This window comes from Emydura macquarii, unplaced genomic scaffold, assembly GCF_026122565.2.
Source record: "Emydura macquarii macquarii isolate MOO-44397 ecotype Brisbane River unplaced genomic scaffold, CSIRO-AGI_Emac_v2 contig_3345, whole genome shotgun sequence".
NCBI lineage: Eukaryota > Metazoa > Chordata > Testudines > Chelidae > Emydura > Emydura macquarii.
In genome coordinates this window covers 4,066,438-4,083,506 of record NW_027133482.1, presented here as the reverse complement: position 1 = coordinate 4,083,506, position 17,069 = coordinate 4,066,438, and the positions used below count along the sequence as shown (strand labels likewise).

Sequence of the window (17,069 nt, the reverse complement as noted above, 5' to 3'; positions counted from 1 at the left end):
CCCACCCGGTCCCAGCTTGGAGGCGTGTGGCAGGCCCCGGCTTCTGGGGAAGACAGGTGGTAGCCCCCGCTTCCCACCCAGTCATAGCTCCCAGCTGGGAGGCAGGCAGCAGCCACTGGCTTTTGGGGAAGGCGGGCGGCAGCCCCCTGCTTCCTGCCAGGTCCCAGTTCCCAGATGGAGCCTGGTGGCAGCCTCCTGCATCTTGTGAGCTGGGCTCACAGCTGGATGGCAGCCACCCGCGCCCTGGCTCCGAGCCGAGGGACAGCCTCCTGCGCCCCAGCTTGAAGATGAGCAGCAGCCGCCTGCCCACATCCCTGGGTCCTAGCAGGCGCAGAAGCCTCCTCTGCCCCAGCTTGGATTGGGTGGCAGTCACCCACCTCCTGGGATGGGAGCCAGGTGGCAGCTGCCTGCAACTTGCCCAGGTGGCAGCTCCCCTCCCTGGCTCAAAGCCCAGTGCCCAGAAAACATGTCGATTTCACTGCTCTACCACAGCCCCAGATTTTACCAGTTACCCTCTTTTCCTGTCTCTCTCTCTCTCACCTTCCTTCCCTGTCTCTCTCTCACCCCTTCCTCCTCTCAAATCTATGGCAAAAAATTTGGCACAGCGCTTTATATTCCCCAGCATTGGCATGCTGCTCAAAGCCTCCTAGCTTTGGCCAACATCACCTCTAGCCCAGGTATATACTTGAGTTGTGCACCTCTAGTGTAAAGATGGTAACATTACCCACACTAGATCTGACATCTGTCATATCACGGCCTTATATACTCAGCCCTTCTTCCAACATATGGCTGACAGTAGTCTGTAAATATAAAATCCTGTGGAAAATTGAGTGTTGGGTACTTATTAAAATTTTCAGAAGTTAGGGGTACTTGCTTCTTAAAAGGTTGAGAAACACTGCTGTATGAAGTAGTCTGTAGTGATTTTGGTAATTCTAAGTGCCTGATCAGTATCTCTAAGAATTGAAATAGTTTTTCAGGTCTCTAAACTTGACTAATGAAGGCCAGGATGTACAAGTTTTTCCTAAACAATTGCCATTTTGGTACCTTGCTATTTTAGATGACTGCAGGCAAGTTTTAACTGAGTATTGAGTAAATTATATTTTTAAATTATCACACACACTTGGACCATGAATTGTTAGTAGTAAATATTTATATTATGGTAGCACTCAAAGGCCCCAATCAGGATTACAGGCCGTTGTGTTGGGTGCTACACCAACAGTTTATAATCTAAAAAAAGACACAAACAAAAATCTCAGGAATGTGGATACAACATTCAAACTAACGAATATGGTGAAGACCCGGCACAGCTTTGTTAGTTACATATATTGTAATTTCCTCTCCCACTCTTCTGATTCCCTCCAGTGCAGAGGAATTCCACTAATGCTGATCACCACTACAAAAAAAAGCAATTTTCCAGAGGGCACAGATTACAGAGTGAAATGGACTTTGAACACTCATTCCTAGACACTTGCACTCTGCAGCGGGTGTCACTGAGAAGCACTTGTATCTAAGGAACACCGCGCTTGTTAAATGACTTGGCCGCTCTTGACACTGGTAGTCGTCCTGAGTATGGTGTATTGAAAATGGTGTTAAAATTATGAACTGTCACTTTAAATCCAAAGGGATTGTATGGTCCTGCTTGCAGGGTAGGGAGGTCTGTAGGGAAGTGTGCGATCTGAGTCCTCAGCAGTCAGTTTGCAGATAGATTGCCTAGTGTAAGGTGGGATGAGTTGTATCTCTCTGTTTTGGGGAGCATACTGCTCTCTCTTTCTGAGTTCTTGTGTGTTGTTATTTTAAGAAATAAAGGGGTGCCGTTGCAACCTTCTAGCAAGAGTATTTTATCTCACTTCTGTTTGCATGCTGTGAAACAGAACACTGAGGACATCCTTTGCTTTAAAGGAGATAGTCAACTACTATCCAAGGTGCACCCCAGGCAGACAGACAAACTGAGACTACCAACTCCCAGCCATTTCCCCCACTGTTCTTAGTCAAGGAACCCAAAGGAAGAGAAAAAAGGATAAGGTCTAGTTGGCTCCTGAGCTTAGTCTCCACTTTCTATTTTATTAGAGGCAGGGCTGGTCGTGCTGCTGCCTACAGCTCAGATCGCCCGACGCTTTCCATTGTAAGACCCTTTTTTCAGTTGCTCAGAACTTTGCCAGCTTTAAAACATTTTGACTGAAGTTTTCCGTGCCAGGTGTATGCGTCAGACATTTACATTTCAGCAGTTTTTCAGAACAAGATTGGGGAAAAACAGGTTGTTCAACCCATGTTAAAAAGTTCTTACAACAGTTTCGGTGAAAGGGACTTGAAATACTGCAGGGAGCTTGCCCTGGCGTCAGGGATGTGCTTTTTGACAACCCCATGACAGTCTGCCACATGTAGCCAAGTTATGAGCCTCTCAAAATTGCTGTTCACACATACTCAATAGAAAGTTGTTACAAATTGACAGCTAAATTCTCCAAATATTCCATCTGCCCTGGGCCTGCTCCAGCCTGGGACCGCAGGAGCTGAGTAAGACTTCCCCATGTAATCGCACATCCCATCTGCTATGGGCTACTGTAGCACCAACCACAGAACGGAAAGCAGAGAAACTGTCTCTCTTGTGCTCTTAATGCCCTAAGTAAAGGAGAGCTGAGCTCTGAACTCATACATTGTTCTAAAATGCTAAATTCTCTTGGAAAAAAAAATCAGGCTATAGACATCGCAAATTGAGCACCCAAAGTTAGTGGGCGCTTTTGACCTTAATCTCTCTGTGCCTCAGTTCCCCAAACTGTAAAAATAATACCACCTCACCTCAGAGGGGTGATTTTAAGATAAATTCATTAATGTTTATGAAGCATTTGGATGCTACCATGATGAGCACCAGAGAAGAGCCCATAAGGAAGTTAATATTTCTGTCTCCAGAGCAGGGTTTGAATAGTGTGCAGCAAATAAGGCCTGGGGCCACATATTGACCATTTAGGATAAAACAAAATATTGAATATCAAATATTGAGCACCATCTATCCTGTGCACTGAATGAGGCAGGGCTCCTGTGAAAAAATAGCATGTGATCATGTAATTAAAGAATGTATTGCAAGACATACGCAAGAGAGGGGCAAATTAAGATTGCACAGGCAACATTAATTCTAGCATTTCCTAATTATAGAGTACTTAGATTTTGCAACCTTAACTTTATTTTGAAGTCTATGTTGGTTCTTAGATACCCTCAATCAAAACTTTAACCAGCAACAGAGACATCCAGAAGAGTCACAAGATAGTATGATTCAAACAAGAACAGGGGAAGCATCTGGGCCTGACCTCTCCTTAGCCTTGCAGTTTTTGTCGTCATTTACACCTGGGCAAAGTAAGTGTGAAGTGAAATGCTACCCAATTAGAAAAGTAGTGTTTTACACCCACTTTGTGAAGTTGTAACAAGGATGCAATGTGCAAGACAGGGAAGAATCAACCCTTCTGTGCTTGTTAGTTAACATGTATCATCCCATCCAATACTGAGCATTGCTACGAAACAGATATAATAAAACCAAATATAGTACAAGAGACAAAAATCCTGTGTCTCCAGGAAGAAGGCAGAGTAGACTGTTGTAGATTTATTTCCCCCATTTCAAAAATGAGCCATTGGCCTGGGTTCATGTAAGCAGCGAACATCCTAATGGTCAGATCCTCAGATTCTGTAGGATTTAAGGCCCATCTGTTTGCAGCGAATTCCTGTCAGTGTATCCCAACCTGAATGATCCCTTCCCTTATCTATGTTTAAAATACGGAATGAAAATGCAGCAGAGCACAGCTGCAGGCAATCCTTTCCATTGTGCTAAATATTAAAGAATTGTGCCTTCCTACATTATTTAGAGAGAGAGAGAGGGGCTGGAGAGCCAAAGTTAAGCAGAAATCTCTGCAGCCCTTGAAGGTGGATTTGCCTTCCTGCAGAAGGGCGGGATCTTCAACTCTATGGAACTTCCAAGATCTATAGGAAAAGTCTTCTGCACTTCATGCCTCTCCAAAGGATAACCCCCAAGGAGTCAGGCTGCCCTTGACTTCTGACCTGCTCCTGTGCCACAGACACCCATAATCCTGAAGTGACCCTAAAGGTCTCGACTGGGAACCAGTTTGAATTAATGCTGACACAAACATCATTGATCTCTGCAGGCATTGCCCCACGGTTTGCCAGAGGAGTAGGTTACCCGCAAAATGCACACACTTCTCTATATCAAATGCTCTCCCTCTGACAGACAGATGGCTGATTGTTTCAGTGGTTTTTCCTGCTCCTTTCATTTCCTCTTCTGAAAGATCTGGCGTGGGAGAATCCAGCCCACACCTTCCCTGGCCAAAATCACAGACAATGAGAGGGCAGCAGCTCTCCTGTCCTGGGCTAAGGCCTGAAGCAGAGACTGAGGGCATGTCTACACTAGAAGCGCTACAGCAGCGCAACTGCATGCCAACAGGAGACAGCTCTCCCGTGGGCATAATAAAACCACCTCCATGAGAGGTGCTAGCTATGTCAGCAGGATCAGCTCTTCCAATGACACAGAGCTGTCCACACTGGCGCTTAGGTCAATGTAACTTACATCACTCGAGGGAGGGGAGGTGTGGCTTATTCACACCCCAAGTGACTTAAGTACTACTGACATAACCTGTAGTATGGACAAGTCTGAACACTCATGAATTTCTCTATTATTTGGGGAGATGGGTTTTGTGGAAATTAATTTTCCCCAATGGAATAATGTATTTGAGAGCTTTGCATTGCACACAGACAAACATACGTTAATTTCAAATCACATCCAACCTCAATGCCTTGTTAAAGCAAGGGATAGTCATGTACTGCAAGTACAAGGTATGTTATTAGCAAACATTTCATTCTGCTGTCTCTAAACCAAATTTCTTCAAACAAGGCAACAGTACTAAACCCCATTCACTCCCACGTCTAGGCCAAGTTTTTAAAGAGCAGTTTTGTTAATCAGGCATCTGAAAAAAAAATTGTAATTGATGAAAAACACTTCCTCCTCTCTCCTAATTCTCTCCCGCTCACACACACACGAGCTTGGCTCTCTCACAAATAAACAAAATGCTTCAAAAAAGTTTTTAAAATATTTTTTCATCAAAATAAAACTTGGTTTTGGGTAGAGAAGCAACATGACATTTGGTCAGTTTAGAGCACACAAATTCTAACTCCCAGCCCCAAGTTCTATGGCCAAACTCTTTGAGAATAATCATTTTACTTCTCCAGGCCTCAGTTTCCCCATGTTTAATATGAAGATAGTCCTTCTCTGCTACACAGACATGTTATGAGGCTTAATTCATTTATGGTGGAAAACCACATGGATAGAAGGCACTACATAGTGTTCACAGTGATCTGAAAAAAGCGGGAAGTCTATCAGAATCTGGGAGCAGCAACTTCGTTAAGATAAAACAACGGGAGTCCTGTAGCACCTTAAAAACTAACAAATTTCTGCAGGCATAAGCTTTCGTGGGCTGCAACCCGCTTCATCAGATGCATGCATGAAGTGGGTTGCAGCCCACGAAAGCTTATGCCAGCAGAAATGTATTAGCCTTTAAGGTGCTACAAGACTCTCATTGTTTTTGGTGTAGACAGACTAACACAGCTACCCCCCAGAACTTTGTTAAGATAGCACTTAAAGTGCCCCCACACTTTAAACACTAGTATTACAAAAGCACAGGTGTATATATTATATAGGAAAGAGAGACATATCATCACAAAGAGTACTTCTTTCACAAAATAATACGCTAGGGCTTGAAAATTATCCTCTCCTTGGCACCAGTGAATGGGAAGCTTTCCCTGTCAGGTAAAGGGTAAAATCCATCGATTTCTGCAGAAGTTAAGCTTTCATTTTTTTAAAAGTTACATTTCAAACACTCATGGTTGTGAATGGAACTTTCCAAACATGAACTCTACGTGAAATAGGGCAGTGTTGTCTTCTGCAGGCTATAGGCAGACAGCTCCATTGCCTCCGTGGCTGCTCAGAGCTATCCCAAGAAGCGACAGACTAAGGTCTTGGCTATATGGTGAGTTACTGTGTGACAAGCCTGGGTGTGAATCTACAGTGCACCAGCTTGCCACACAGTAACATCCTGTGTGGACACTGCTACTGTGCACTGAAAGTCCTGAAGCACCGCTTAGCATCCTGCTATTTGAAAGCAGACTGAGTCGCTAAGCTGCAGTGAAAGTCCTAGAGCGTGCTGTAGCAGTGTCCACACGGAGATGCTACTACGTGGCAAGCTGGTGCGTTGTAGATTCACACGCCAGGCTTGCCACACAATAACTCATCATCATGATTAGGGAGCTGGAGCACAAAACTTATGAGGAGAGGCTGAAGGAATTAGGCTTGTTCAGTCTACAGAAGAGAAGAATGAGGGGGGATTTGATAGCAGCCTTTAACTACCTGAAAGGGGATTCCAGGGAGGATGGAGCTAGGCTGTTCTCAGTGGTGGCAGATGACAGAACAAGGAGCAATGGTCTCAAGTTGCAGGGGGGAGGTCTAGGTTGGACATTAGGAAAAACTTTTTCACTAGGAGGGTGGTGAAGCACTGGAATGGGTTACCTGGGGAGGTGGTGGAATCTCCATCCTTAGAGGTTTTTAAGCTGCGGCTTGACAAAACCCTCACTGGGATTATTTAGCTGAGGTTAGTCCTGCTCTGGGCAGGGGGTTGGACTAGATGACCTCCTGAGGTCCCTTCCAACTCTATGATTCTATGATCATGCAGACACAGCCTTTAATTGACAAGACTTCATTGCTGGTATCCAGAAACCTGTGGGAAGAAGTAAAACTGACAGCAATCGTGTAAGTTTCACTCTGCTGCTCCTTGAAAAAGTTATGGCAGGATCTGTTGCTCCTAGAGATGTAAACATTGGTGACAAAAGGTAACTGTTTAAACTGTTAAAATCATACTGGTTAACAGTTTAACTGATATAATTTTATGTCTACCCCTCACACCCCGCCGCCTCTGCTCAGCCCTGGGGTAGCGCCTCCAGCCTGGCTCTCCAGTGTTCTGCAGCAGGGCAATCCGCAGTGCCTGCACCAGGACCTCGGCCTTCCCGGGCAGCAACTCAGCTGCCTCCACTGTGGTCCAACACCGTCACCATGGATATGGAGAGCCCGTGCTGCTGGTTAACCCCTGCATCGCCGGTTAACCAGTAAGTATTAGTCTTAACGGTAAGACTAATACTTAATGTTTAACTGTTAAAGTATTTTACATCCCAAGTTGCCCTTGGACATTGCTGGTTGCTTTCTCATCTTTCATATCAGCTTCTGGTTCATAGGTTTAGTTTCTCAGTTAGAATGTATCTGATAAACGTTTCAAGTTTGGTAGAAGCAACTAAGGATATATCTGCTTATAAGCACCTACGCCCAAATCAAAACATTAGATCCAAAACCTCCACAAACGTTGGTGCAGTTCAAATTCTGATCTAAATTTCATATCCCAGGCCCATCTCTATTTTTAATCAATGTGCTTTCTCAAACATAACTACTTGTAGCAAGCATGTCCCTACATTATGCATCTGGTCTCGTATTCAAATTCAAGCGTATGCCTTACAGCACTGAGTTTCTGCATGAAAAGTTAAAGGATAAATAGCCGAGAAATTGCAGAGCATTTTGCAGAGTCGTTGATCTGTGGTAGTCAAACTTTTTTTAAAGAGAGTCTCTTAGACATTTTTAGAAATAGAAAGGTTTAGAGCCACAGTTTCTGATAGAATTATGAAGATTCAAACCAAAGAGCTCCTAAACACCTTTGCTTTTAATTATACATTGACATTTAACACTGCTTACTTGCCATACAGTGTTCACTGAATGATGCAACACTTTGCCATCACTTTTATTCACAAGTAAACAAGACACTGCATCTCATAAAGAAAACAATGCCATTTTTTCAGTCATTTATTAAGGCGTCAATGCGGCATCCCTTGAGCAGCTCCCACTTAAGTCAAGGAGACCTTTGGCTGCATTAGCGTGGCATTAATTTGATTGGACTCGCAGAAATAGGCCGCAAACGGTAGTTTTATCTGTTCAGTTCACCTTGTAAACAGGTTCAGTGGTCAAATTAGTTCCAACAACAATACTTTTTAAATATATTGCTGGTTTTATTGTGATCAGTTTTTCAGTTTGATCCCAAAGTACGTAAACTATCTAATATTGTTCCTTTTAATCTTCCTATCAGACTCTGCAAAAATTGCCGTTAATAAAGCAAGTAGTTTTAATTCATTTACTTGATACAAAGCACATTTGACATGTTTTTCAACAAGATTTCCCTTATTCTTCCCCCAACACGAACTAAAAACCCACTAGTAATTTGACATTGGTCATTCAAGCTGTGACACCATTTCTACCCCTGAGAAGACTAGTCCTCTGGGAACTTTGATCAATCAACAATAACTGGGATTGTTGATTAATCAGTATTGCTAATGAGCTAAATGGTTACCATGGACAACGGTATAAGAGGCTTTAGCCTTCCCAAACAGGTCCCGCCGGAAACTCCCGCCTAGCCTCTGCTCCTGTAGCCCCACTCATGCTGTTCCTCTTCCTGCCCCTGCTCCACCTCCTCCCCTGAGCCCTCCCCACCTGCCCCTCACGCCTCTCCCCAGAGTGGCGGGAGGGGGTGAACCAGCGCAAACAGCAGGTTGGGGGCCTCAGGGGAGGGGATGGACCAGTTCGAGTGGTGGGTGGGTGCGGGGAGGGGGGCCTGGAGTGGATTGGGGGTGGAGCGTGAGTAGGGTGTCAGGGGGAGGAGGCCAAGCAGAGGCAGGGCCTCAGGGTGCAGCCAGCCAACCAGTCAACAGAAGAGTGCTTCTGCTAGCATAGCTAATGTCCCTTAGGGAGGTGGTGTTTTTCAGGAGGAGGACTCCTGGTGGCTTGCATTGGGTCTACGCTAGCGGGCTCTGCTGGCATAGACTCTGTAGCGTAGATTTGGCCTTAGATGCTAGATGTTCTAAGCAGGAGGCATTGCTAGTGGATCAGTGTTATTTGGGCCTCCCTCGTTACCACATCGCCCTGGGCTCTCTGCAAACACACTCTCTTGCCCACTAATTTAAGAGGTTCCAAAACTTGTAAGGGGGTGGGGGGCGATTGCTGTGTTTCTTTCAATTAACTCTAGTTACTAAAACTCATGAACAGAATCTCCCCGCTAAACATACACTATTCACTGCTCCATTATGTCCTCTTCTTGCCTCTGCCTCTTCACTGCTGGATTGTGTAGGTTTATTGCTTGCCCCACATCTTTTTATTTCTTCCTCTCTCTGTGACCCTTTTAATTCAAGATTCCCTCCCCTTCTTCTCCCATCCTCTCTCCAGGGGTTGCATTTGGGTGGTAAGATGTTGTGCCTGCAGTCAACCAGAAATGGGGATGCAAGGTACTTCTAGCCTCTTTAAGGTTTTTGTTAAATGTGCTGCCTTCTACTGCAATCCCAACATCTCTTAACTCAGAAGATGGAAGTGCGGGCTCAGATTTGAACTCTGATTTGCTGACAAGACAACAAAGGCAACTTTCCCTTGTATTCTGTGTTTTTCCCAGACCCTGCAGAGCAACTCCTGAAGTTCCAAAGGCCTGGAGTATGTTGCACCTTCTGCAAATAGGACACCCCTGTGGCACCTCAAAGAAGCAGAGTGAAAATGACGAGGACAATCCTTGTCTGTTTCGCTCTATTCCTGCCAGCTCTGCTAGGGACACTGTCTGTGGGATGAGTATAGGCGTGAACCTCCTCTGCCAATCTTGCAGAGTCCATCTGCATATTATGTGGGGAGAGAGAGCTAGCGCAGACTTAGTAATTTTATATAATGGAGTCTGCTGCAATAGGCTGAGAGGGATTCGCTGTGCTTTCTCCATTCTGACTGCTCTCCCAAACACTACAGTCAGCCAGAGAATATCTTTAACTGAAAATACAAGATGTTTCTTTTATTAATAGGATTATTTCCAAGGGCCTGAAGTTCTGGCTGGCAGATTCCTTAGGAAATGACTACCTAGATATTTCTCCCATAGATTTTATTTCTACTTAAAGAGTAGAGTTTAAAAAGCAAGAAACTTGTAAATTTACTTGACCTTCAGCTGTCATTAGGTATCAAAAGTGTGCATACAGCCTCTGTTTCCCATCTGATTATTTTAATAGCTGTTGTAGTAAACAGTTCACTGGAAGAAAATTGAACACCACAAATTTACTGTGATTAATTGAGGCTATTTTGGTACCAGTTCTCACCAGCCTGAAAGCCGGGTTTAGTTCTGAAAAGTGGCTAGGAATATTAATTCTTCTATATGGTACAACAGTTCATAGGGAGCGAGGAAGTACATTACCACTTCAGTTCAATTAAATCACTGTGCTGTAGGCCATGCAAGATCCAGCTGACTTCAAGATAAGTAGTACAAGAATGAAAATACTTTTTACAGGCTCAGGAAATTCAAGAAGAGGAGAAGAGGTAAACGGGCAACTGCAACATTTGACTGTTACCTTAATTTACGCAGTCATCTGTTAACAACTGAAAGTGAAGACTGGCATTACTTAAACTATCTATACTGTAACACACTCCTACAGAACTGGACAGCTCAGAGGATTGGTAACGGGAGACAGAGCTTGCCTGCATGCAGAGTTGTACCAGTTTAATTTAAGGTGTCATTTTAAAGTGATGTAATTAAAACAGAGCAGAAGCCTATGCGGACATGTTTATTTTGGTTTTGGCAAGACTTATTTCAATTTAGTTTAAATTGATTAGGAAGAGGTTTGCGATAAAACAAATTATGCTACTCAACCCAAAATAAGAGTGTCCACACAGGAAGCTGAACTGATTTAACACAAATGGTGTAAGAAAAGGCCAAGTAGCCTTACACCATTAGCTCTCTTGTACAAATCTGCTCAAGCTGGTAGTTTTTCCAATGTGGGATTAACATCCTTTGGCCTTGTACACATACAGCAGCTCTACGGTACTGCAGATACAGATTTTACTCCACCTAGGTTTGAACTGTGTTTAAACAAGGTTTTAAGCACTCTCCTTTGGCCAGTGAAGATAGGGCTTGAGGTGCAAAGCAAAGCAGCTTGAGAGCCAGACACACTTCATGGCAGAGGGTTTTAAAACAAGTTAAGGTGGTCCTTGAAGGAGAGCTCTTCCCTCAATGGTTCTTGAAGAGCCCTAGAAGAGGCAGAAGACCCTCATTTGCTGAACACTTTCACAATAGAAAGTGTTTATTGAGGCAGCTTGAGTAGGAACTGGACTGTCACATAATGTGTTTGACAGACCCAGTTACTTTGGCTTGGCAAAAGATTCACACCTTATCAAAAACCTTGCCAACCATGTTTCCTCATCTATTCTGATAGGTGCAAATGAAGTAACTTTGCAAAGGACAGCAACTGAGAAACCATGTAAATCAGGATAAACGTGTCTGCCCCTTATGTTTCAGGTCAAGCACTTACTGTGCTCCAATCTTGCAAAGAGAAAGGGGAAATCTCTGGCAAAGGGGAAGCCCAGACACAGCTTCAATTATTTGTGGGTTTCCCTAATTGCTAGGAGATACTAGATCATGCAGAGTCTCTTTCTTTGAAGATTAACTTCTGTATTGCTTCATTTACCTTATAAAGGGGCTCCTTTTGCCCAAGAGGCCAAATAATCTTGATTTGAAGGCAACTAAGAAATCAAAAATGTATGTGAGACCCAAGAACTCTTTAATGCCAGCCGGCAAGGGGGTTACAAGAATATCGTGATTTGGTATGTACGTTCTGGATCACCAAAGAATGTCACGGGGGCGGGGGGGCGTGTATGTTCAGATGAAAGCTAGGGTCACACTGGTCATTAATATTGTTGTGAAATGTATGTACAGATACTAGGTAAGGAGTTATGTCTGTATACTGAAAACATGTTCTTAGATTCTGTATCTCAGCAAAGGTGGGGAAACAGGCTTCCTGACAGACAAAAGTTGTATATTCACCAGCTTCTCTGTTGGCATATAAACTAAGCACTATAAACTAATGCAAGGGAGACACATTTACATACAAAGTCAACAGAGAGATATGAAGTCAACAAGGAAGAGCACACAGTGTGGGAAGAGAACTTTATCTGGAGATACACTTCAAAGGTTTGATAGACTATATTTGGGGAATAAAGAAGACACCCCATCATCTTGCATCTAGGAAGTAAATGGATAGTGCGTTTACATTCATGAAAACGGGATCTCAACCATCCTCGGCTGAAAATACTGCCAAAGACTTTGGGTGAGATACACTTCATTAGAAGGAAGTTAAAGTAATAGTTAAGTTTAGTCTCTAGAAAACATGTTAAGATTCTGTTTTATATGTAACCTTTTGTTTCCATTATCCTTACTCGCTATCTCTTGAATATTTGATAATGAACTTACTATTGTTTTCACTATAAATAGATCTCCGTGCTGTGGTATTAAGCAAGGAGCTGATCCTGCATTGAATCATACAAGCTGGTGTGTACACTGTTCCCTTGGGGTCAACAGACCTGGAATTTCTTTGAGCATTCAGGGATGAAGAGGCTGGACGCTGCAGGAGAACGCTTCAAAAGGATTCAGGGAGTGGGATGTGCTATTTGTAACCTGGAAGGCAAGGGCCACCCAAGCACTCTCTTCTGAGCTAACAAGCTGGGGGTGTCAGGAAGCTGACACCCAGTTAAGAACAAGCAAGTCTCCATCATGCTGAATGCAGTGGGATAACAAGGTGACTCAAGTCCTCAGTACCCCAGGAACTGTCACAGTGAGAGACTTGGCTGAGAAACGTTCACAATCCTGAGAAAAACAGGTGAAATGAACAGTAAGTGATTCAGAAGAAACGGGACATTTTTTCGTAGATCAGTGGGCATGGATATTTTCAGTAAGAAGTCCTAAATTTTGTGTTAAACCATGTTCTCTTGGCTCTGGAAAACAAGGAGAGGGAAACCATCTTATCCCTCACATAAACCAATCCCCACAAAATGCGAGTTTTTCCCTAGGTTTTGTTCCTAGCAGGCAGCTTTTCCTTGCTTTTCTCCTCAAGGACAAAGATTCTTAATATAGCTCAACTGAACCTTTCACAGCCCTTGTTTCACTCAGATCTCTCAAAGGACCACAGGATTGTTTGTAACCAGCATTTCAGGGAAGAAACAAACAAATGTGATCCAAAAGTATTATTATTAGAATTTAGGTATCACCATTAGTCTGCCTGGTGTACTATACAACAGCTAAAGACAAAAGTGCCTTATCAGCCAGCTCCCTGCACCTAGGATCTTATAGATCAGTCTAGATGTAACACAGCAGTGGTTGACAAAAAACCAAGAAGCTGGGAACACACACACCCCCTTTGGTCAGTTCCAGGGACTGAGGGGAAAGTGGGGGGAATGAGAGGGGATTTCATTGAACAGATGATATAAAAAGATTGTTTGCTTTTTAGGATACATTACGTCCCCCCTAGTTTATCATGTTAATTTAGTCCTGGTGAAAAGTGCCAGCCTGACTGCCCAGGAAACTGAGGGTATGTCTACCCCACAAGCACTACAGTGGCAGTGCTGCAGCTATACCCCTGTACTGCAGACACTTACTACAGCAACAGAAGGGGTTTTTTCATTGCTGTAGTAAATCCACGCCCTCAAGAGGCAGTTGCTAGTGGTGTCTACACCGGGGCTTAGGTCATCTTAACTACGTCTCTCAGGGGGTGGGAATTTTTCCAGTTTGTCCAGTTGTCATGGAGTGTTTGTTTCTATAGTAGCTTGTCCATGGGATGTGGATGAGACCTATGACTGGGACATACATGTTAAAATGTGTATATGATTGTTAATATCCTGCCGTACCCATTCCTGATTTTCACCCCCCCTTTTTTTAAGCATTGTTCCAAATGGTGATCACTCCTTAATGAGCAAAACGCTTCTGGGTCTGTGCCTGAAGCCCTGCCAACCCTGCCTATTATCATCTGTGTTGACTGTATAGCATCTCCTCCTTCTGTCCAGTTAAAAAGCTCTGCCTGGTCCATTTGAACATCCCTCGACTTATTGAGACAAGGCGGTCATTAGCACACTGAAATAGCCCGCTGCAGATGATTTCTCACTGTACTTCCCCAAGTCTCCTAACTCTGTCCCGTGCTGCAACCACAAGACCACCCTTCCTTCAGTAGATAGAGAGGTAAGTAGTAAGGTAGGTTTGCTTCCAAAATAGTGTCATTGCATGGACACCATGCAACTACATTTTACATTATGTCCCTGAGTCCCCAAAAGCAGATAGGCTGCCTTAGTCCAAAGCAGCTGCCATCTGCAATTAAAAAGTCAACTGGTTGGCAACTTTGCTGTCACACTATAATCCTGTCCAGATCTCAGCAGGATAGTGATAATGTCTCCTTGGAAGCCTTATGGCCTTTGTGACTAATTCCCAATAACTTGGGGTAGGCGGGGAGGAAGAATCATATTTACAAGCAAACTCCTATGATTAACTTTTCATTTGCTTGCTAGAAGCACATGTATTGAGACCCAGTTCTGTCATCTCTGTCCAGTGCTCTCATGTTCACTTCAGTGAAAGAAACCAACAATAATTGGAGCAGATTACATAATCTGCTACCATTCCAGAGAACTACAGCATGTGGTTATACTTCATTGGACAAAATTTGGGCAAGTTCTTTTGGCCAAGAATGGTCCAGGAAACAAATCTCAATGCAGGAGCAGCCAGAATGGGGGCCTAACAGCTCTGAAACTCGCATTGGCTTTTCATGACTCTGTATTTCATTTCAGGACATGGACTCTGTCAGCATTAAACCTATCTCCCTCCCTCTGGATATGAACATTTCAAAAGGAAGGGCATGTTGACCAAACCAAAGTCTACTGTGCACATCTACAAGTTTCCTAACCACCAGTATTTACCTAACTCATGTCTTCTCTGGAGCAGCTACAGCACAGCATAAATAGAGTTATAGAGAGCTTTTTTAGACAAAAATCTTTTATTTGACAAACCATAACAGTGATTATGCAAGTAAGTAAGTAGACAGTTAAATGGCCATTTGAGCCAATAGACCAGAGCAATTACAGGTAGTTATTTTAGGTGGGAACAAAATTCCTCCCTAGCCTTCCTGGAAAGAATCAAAAAAGCTCTGCCAACTAATCTTCCTCTATATACACAGCCCATTGCACTTCTGTGTTGAACTTTAACCCAAGCAATATAAAAATAAAGAAATCAACAGAACTATTGCACTGAAACACTGGCAAAATTCTTAGCAAACAGGTGTTTTACAGTCTTGTGGAAGAAACAAGATGTCATTTCATTCTATAATAACCTACTCCTTAAAGGAAAAGCCTTACTACCGTGTAATTAACTGCCTCACATACAGATTTGTGCATAGGCAGATTTTATTTTTCTTTTACATCTAACATTTTCTGAATTTTATCCATATTAAAAAAAATGAGCGGCGAAACAATAAGCTGCGAAAAGTGTTTCCACCTTCAAAATAATCTGATTCTTGTCTCGGATGCAGAAGAAAATACATACACATCTCGAAGTCGTTCTCTTTATGGGACTCCAAAGATCCTATATGGATAATGAAACTACGGGCAGCCAAAGGGCAGCCGGGTTCAGTAGAGCCAACCTGGCGCTGTGAAGCTCACCAGGCCAGCGAGAAGAGGCCTGCTGCAGCTCACAGAAGAAATGCACAGGTGTGTGCTGTACAACTGCAGGTATTAAAACGGCAGAGCGCCGCCAAGGCGAGGGACTGATTCTCCTCTAGCCCACCACAATCCCGCTTTGTCATTTACACCCAGTGCCAAGGGGTGTCAAAGTGCTGTCCCATCAGAGCTCCCCGCTCCCCACTGGGGATCAAGATGGGCACGGGGGAGGGGTGAGCCATGGCACAGGGTGCCGGGAATGAGGGCCAGCAATGGTTCTCTCTGCAGTTGCTCCCCGGCCCCACAGCAATAAGACGCAGATGCAGATTTTGCTTCCCATGCACTCCCCAGTCCTGGAGCCCTCTGTGTGTGTCCACGCAGGGCCATGGGGTGGCACCTCTTCCAGCAACCGCCTCGGGGTGCACATGGCCGCGGAGCATCCCAGCCCAGACGGGGACTCGAACCCGGGTCCTCACTCCAGCCCCGAAGTGGCACCAGCATCTCCCACCAGAGCCACAGGGGGGCGGGGCGAAGATGTGCTGAGTGACAGCGCAGAGAACCAATCGGAGTGGAGGTCGCGCACCAATCAGCGCGCGCGGGCTGGGATAAGACGGGCAAAGAGGAGGCGGGCGTCCCCTCCTCAGCGGCAGTTAGTTCTCGTCCCGGCACGGAGCCAACCCTTCCCCCCGCCCCCAACCCCCCTTTCGCCTCGGGACACCCGACACGGCCCCGCCCCCACCTCTCAGGCGAGCAAAATGGCGGCCGTACCTGCTCGAAGCGGGGCTTCCCCAGCTGGAAGGGGGGATACTCCGCCGGCTCCGCCATTCCCCTCAAGCGCCACCACTTTAAACGGCTGCCGCCAGTCCTCCGCCGCCGCACCCGGCCCCTCGCTTCGCCGCCGCTGCTGCTATTGGACGCGGCCAACCGCAGCCCGGGCGCGGCCTGCTGGGAGATGGAGTTTTTCCCCCCCGAGGCATCATGGGAAATGTAGTCTTAGCCTGGGGAAAACTCGATTGGAGCAGTGATGCATCATGGGAAATGTAGTTTGGGCACTGGGAACAGTATCATGAGAAATTAAGGCAGAGGGGAGAATCCTCTGCCATCCCGCCTCCACTTTCAAGTGGCCAAAGCAGGATGCAGCACCCTACAGGTTTGGCCTGATAATAGATGGAGGCAGAGCAGCGGCCAGGCTAAACCTGACTGATATTGTGATTTCCTGGCTGGGCTACCCCTCCGTCCTACTCAAATATGGGACCATAGGCAACTTGCCCTTTACTCCCTGCCGGGCAGCCCTGCCTACTGGAAATGTTCATTTGAAGCAGGACAGGAGGCCAGGGTATCAAACCAGGACAGTCTGGCAACCCTTTTCCCTGCTCAGCTGTTGGAAGGTTGGGACTCTCTAGGGTAAAGCGAGGGCTCATAGAACTATAGAAGGTTAGGGTTGGAAGGAACCTGAGGAGGTCATCTAGTCCAACCCCCTGCTCAAAGCAGGACCAACCCCGAC

At 45.0% G+C, this 17,069-nt stretch overlaps 1 protein-coding gene across 1 annotated transcript in view; it reads right to left on the bottom strand.

Annotated features, from left to right (window-relative positions):
- Positions 1-16,518, bottom strand: part of SFXN5 (sideroflexin 5) — a 177,903-nt gene extending 161,385 nt beyond the window's left edge. Inside the window, exon 1 of the mRNA XM_067533482.1 lies at positions 16,334-16,518. Coding sequence (XP_067389583.1) covers positions 16,334-16,390 — 57 coding nt within the window. The 5' untranslated portion in view covers positions 16,391-16,518. The remainder of the gene's footprint in view (positions 1-16,333) is intronic.
- Between the last annotated feature and the right edge of the window lie 551 nt (positions 16,519-17,069).